We start from the raw sequence: 3,835 nt of genomic DNA, 5'->3' as shown, positions 1-3,835 counted from the left end.
TGGACTAATCAAGATACAAATTTAGTAAAACATATAAAAGAAAATATAAAGATATTACCAAAATTATACAATCCAACGACCAAAGACTTTCTGATTATTGAAACAGATGCATCCAAAGAAGTTTGGGCAGGATGCATGTTAGCAATAAAAGATGGAAAAGAATTACTCCATCTTGACCAATACGGTCGTACCAGTAATAATGAAGTACCAAAAACCGAAAAACAAAATACAATATTATGCAAATATATTTCAGGAACATTTTCAAAAACTGAGATGAATTATCCAATTCATGAGCTCGAAACACTTGCTTGTCTTCGAACTCTAAAGAAATGGAAAATTGATTTATTGCAAACACGGTTCGAATTAAGAACTGATTCACAATACGTAACAGGATTCTGGAGATATAAAATTCAACCAGAATTCCAAAAAGGACGATTAATTCGATGGCAATTAGAATTACATCAATTTGAACCATATATTAAATATATTAAGTCCGCAAATAATTGTTTTGCAGACACATTTACAAACGGATCACAATCAGAACACACTAAAAAATTGATCACTGTTCTAGAACGGTGCAAAGAAAAAGGATTAATTATTTCTAAAAAGAAATCAAAATTGGTACAACAAGAAATTGAGTATCTTGGATTAAAAATAAATAATAACGGAGAAATTGAACTAACAAATAATGTACATGAAAAAATACAACAATTTCCTAACGAATTAACAGACAGAAAACAAATACAAAGGTTCCTTGGATGCCTTAACTATGTTTCCGAGCAGGGATTTCTCAAATCCCTAGCAAAAGAACGAAAACAATTACAAAAGAAAATATCAGACAAAATACCATGGTCTTGGACTAATCAAGATACAAATTTAGTAAAACATATAAAAGAAAATATAAAGATATTACCAAAATTATACAATCCAACGACCAAAGACTTTCTGATTATTGAAACAGATGCATCCAAAGAAGTTTGGGCAGGATGCATGTTAGCAATAAAAGATGGAAAAGAATTACTCCATCTTGACCAATACGGTCGTACCAGTAATAATGAAGTACCAAAAACCGAAAAACAAAATACAATATTATGCAAATATATTTCAGGAACATTTTCAAAAACTGAGATGAATTATCCAATTCATGAGCTCGAAACACTTGCTTGTCTTCGAACTCTAAAGAAATGGAAAATTGATTTATTGCAAACACGGTTCGAATTAAGAACTGATTCACAATACGTAACAGGATTCTGGAGATATAAAATTCAACCAGAATTCCAAAAAGGACGATTAATTCGATGGCAATTAGAATTACATCAATTTGAACCATATATTAAATATATTAAGTCCGCAAATAATTGTTTTGCAGACACTCTAACAAGAGAATGGAAGGAATAATCAAGACAATCCAGAATCAGATCAGTCAAAAAGATAACCAGATCAAAATGATTCAGGAAAATCTCTCAAAACTCTTTGAGGAGAGGGAGGAGCTGATTAAATCACTGAATATCATTATAAAAGCAACTGGTGGGACACCAGTAGAAGAAGATAAAAAAGAACAAGTAGAATCAGATAAGGTAACACTTCCTACCGACATCAAGGTGGAAGAAAAACCAAACAAATGGTATGCTATCTTCAATGGACCATTCAGAGGAGTATATGCGGATTATGCAATATTTTCGCAACATACCAGCGGAAAGAAAGTCTCGCACCAAGCTTTCCAGACTAAAGAAGAGGCTCAGAAAGCTCTCAACGAATCATACAAAACCATGGCCCAAAAACAACCAGTTGAACCAAGGGCACAACTACCCTCAATGAAAATACCCAAAATAGCTCAAATACCAACCACACAGGAAAAGGAGGCCCTGAAAAAGGTAACCCTCGAAAAATATCAGTCCTATTGGGCGTCTCTGGTGGATTACAAGGAAAAACACACTACCATGGGGTTTTACCCGAAAATGACCAGAACCGGACCAAAGGCTATCTTCATTGGAGAAGCCAACCCATTACTAGCATTTGATTACCTTCAACATGGACTAGTCGACAGTATCTACACTGATTCGATGAAAATATTCGAAGAATTTCCAAGAAAGATGAAACCAATTATCAGAAATTACTTTGAACGATTCGCAAAGGACGAAAGAACTATTTTCATGAAGATTAAGAGTTCAATCCCGATCTTCGGAAAGGATAAGATTATACAGTCACAGGCAGTAATACACCTTGGAGTAGCAAAGGGAGTATTGCCTCCAAGAGATGATACATCAGATTATGAGATTCCAGACGATTTAGAAGCTCATTCATTACTCGAAGTCTTTAAGGCATCAAGAAGGATCCTTGCGGATTCAGAGATCAAAGTCAATTATGCTAGCAGTAATGTGCTAATGATCACCTACAACAAAGAAATTATCTCGAAGGAAGAAATGCAAGCAGTAGCAGATTTCGAATTAGACTTCTATCATTTAGAAGGAAAATTCGCAGGACTAGAGGAATCTATCAAGGAACAGCTCTGTAGCTTCCTGATGAGGTATGACGACCACAAATGCACTATCTGCAAAGAGCTAAAGGACAAGATAAAAAGGAGCAGCCAACCACCATCAGAAAAGTCTGAAGACATGTGAAATAAAGAAACAATGTGACTAGTTGTTGTAATATGTCGGACCCAATAAAAGATAAGGTGATCAGAAACCTTATCTCTGTAATCTATATTGTGCAATTATGTAGTGTCGCGAGTGTAGAGATTCTTATCCTAACCGATAGGGTTCCAAAGTTGTATAAATATGAGCTCTCTCCGTTTGAAGAACTCAGAGTGAAATAAACGAATTTGTTTCAGAATTCTCTCTGAAAGATCTCTCTCAGGAGATTGGCTTGAAGATCTATATCTTCTGGAGGCCTTGAATAAATTCTTTTGAATCACAAACCGATTACTCCAGAACTCTGGAACTAAACACCACCCCTGAACAATATCAAAAAACCGATCAGATCTCCGGATCACCAACGAGGAAACGATCTTCACCAACACCAACCGACAGGGATTATCTACAAAAGCGAATCAGGTATGGCATCAACTTCTGCATTCGATAATTTTATACAATCAGATGAAGAATATTTCTTTGATGGAATTATAGACCTAAACAAAATACGAAAAATAAGTTTTGATCTTCAAAAAGATGAAAACTTCGAACAGACTATACTAGGAAAAATAAAGAAACAATTATCGAGAACAAACATAATAAAGTTCGGAATAATGGTAGGAGAAACACCAGTACCGATTGAACAAACTACAGGAGAACTCATTCTACCAATTATTAACAAAGAACAAATCTTAGAACGGCTCAGAAATTGTCCCGAAAAACAAAGAAAACAAATAGCCTACATACACTGTAGTACTATCCAAATAATTATAAAATCAACATTCAAAGAAGGTATCGATTCCCCGATTACCTTTCAAATTAGAGATGACAGATTAACCAATTATAAAGAAAGTATTATAGCCGAAGGAAAAGGAAATCTTTCTTCTGGAAAAATTAAATTTAACATTAATATACAACTCGGATTATCGTTGAAAGATAAAGACTTGGATAATTCAATAGTTATCCAATACAAACTAGATAGAACAGATTTCATGGAAAAAGGAAATCACCCTTTTTCTATAACCTATCAGATTAACTACGCATTAACCAATAGTCATCACAGTTTAAATTTTAGAAACAAAGAGATTATAGAAATAGATGATTTATTTAAACCAGTAATTTATCTAAAAAGACCATTAACTGCAATCAAGGGCACAACTACCCTCAATGAAAATACCCAAAATAGCTCAAATACCAACCAC

General features: G+C 34.1%; 1 protein-coding gene across 1 annotated transcript; it reads left to right on the top strand.

Annotated features, from left to right (window-relative positions):
* The first annotated feature begins 1,385 nt into the window (after positions 1–1,385).
* On the top strand, positions 1,386–2,621 carry LOC104814124. The gene has a single exon (XM_010542006.1). It carries the CDS (start codon positions 1,386–1,388, stop codon positions 2,619–2,621), a length of 1,236 nt encoding a protein of 411 aa, XP_010540308.1.
* The last annotated feature ends 1,214 nt before the right edge of the window (positions 2,622–3,835 follow it).

The sequence above is a fragment of the Tarenaya hassleriana genome, unplaced genomic scaffold (assembly GCF_000463585.1).
Source record: "Tarenaya hassleriana unplaced genomic scaffold, ASM46358v1 Cleome203, whole genome shotgun sequence".
Lineage (NCBI taxonomy): Eukaryota > Viridiplantae > Streptophyta > Magnoliopsida > Brassicales > Cleomaceae > Tarenaya > Tarenaya hassleriana.
Note: the sequence above shows the minus strand (reverse complement) of the source record. Positions and strands in the feature narration are given on the sequence as shown.

What these genes read in the sequence shown, in the direction of transcription:
- LOC104814124 (XM_010542006.1), top strand. Translation starts at nt 1,386, where the DNA reads ATGGAAGGAATAATCAAGACAATCCAGAATCAGATCAGTCAAAAAGAT.